Source organism: Mandrillus leucophaeus, unplaced genomic scaffold (genome assembly GCF_000951045.1).
Source record: "Mandrillus leucophaeus isolate KB7577 unplaced genomic scaffold, Mleu.le_1.0 Scaffold961, whole genome shotgun sequence".
NCBI lineage: Eukaryota > Metazoa > Chordata > Mammalia > Primates > Cercopithecidae > Mandrillus > Mandrillus leucophaeus.
In genome coordinates this window covers 176,305-177,273 of record NW_012110486.1, presented here as the reverse complement: position 1 = coordinate 177,273, position 969 = coordinate 176,305, and the positions used below count along the sequence as shown (strand labels likewise).

The following is a 969-nucleotide window of genomic DNA, read 5'->3' as shown; positions in this document are numbered from 1 at the left end:
AACAGAGCGAGACTGCATTTCAAAAAATAAATAAATAAATAAAATAAACTTTAATTTTTAATTGAGGGCAATATTCTAGTGAAATACTCATTAGTCATTCCTTTAAACTGTGTGTGTGAGAGAGAGAAAAATGAAAATTAATCATTTCAAATAATGCAAGATACAGAAGGAACGTCACCATGGAACAAACAAAAAAGAGCTTTGTAGCTGGAGGTTTCTACAGTCTTATGTAAACTCACAATTTGTTCTACAAATCTCTTTGAATAATTTATGTCTCATAAATAGAGACTTGGAATAGCAAAAATGCTTCAGAGAGAAATTAGTGAGTGTATCATGACTGCATAATAATTTACTTAGGAATTTTCTTAGATAAGAAACGGTTGAACTGGATTCAATTTTTATCATAGCTTATGTAAGACTGCCTCTGTCCCTCCTCTCACATGCCATTGGTTAACAAGCAGACAGTGTGTCCAGGGGCGTTGCCTGCTCATTGGTCTTATAGCCTGTGAGGGAGGAAGAAAGACACATTTGCCAGTCAGGCCAGTGACAGAAATGGATTCGAAACATCAGTGTGTGAAGCTGAATGATGGTCACTTCATGCCTGTCCTGGGATTTGGCACCTATGCGCCTGCAGAGGTAATACTAATGTTTTTAGTGTTGAGAGTTTAAAGGAGCAAAGCTAGAGTAAGTGGAAGCTGACCAGGTTGTCAGGCTTGTGTTCCCAAGTTACTCTGCATGACTCTCCTTAAAACGACAGTCTTTGTTCTGCAATGCAGTCTTGTCACAGGGTCATCTACTGCTTATTTGGGGCACTGTTTTGTCTTCTGTTTATGTTTATTTCACAGCTTGTCAGAGTCTATAAAACTCAGCAGAAAGAACACGGCCTGCCTGCTCCCTCTCTTGAAGATTGATTGCAATGGGAGTGGCTTCTCTGTTTCTTTGTATAGTTGAACAGATATTTACTTCTTC

The 969-nt window shown here is 38.4% G+C and overlaps 1 protein-coding gene across 1 annotated transcript in view; it reads left to right on the top strand.

Moving 5' to 3' along the window:
• Window positions 1-344: 344 nt before the first annotated feature.
• LOC105532487 (aldo-keto reductase family 1 member C1 homolog) overlaps window positions 345-969 on the top strand; it is a 28,476-nt gene continuing 27,851 nt past the window's right edge. The window contains exon 1 of the mRNA XM_011970669.1: window positions 345-636. Within this exon, the coding sequence (XP_011826059.1) occupies window positions 553-636 (84 nt within the window). The 5' untranslated portion in view covers window positions 345-552. The remainder of the gene's footprint in view (window positions 637-969) is intronic.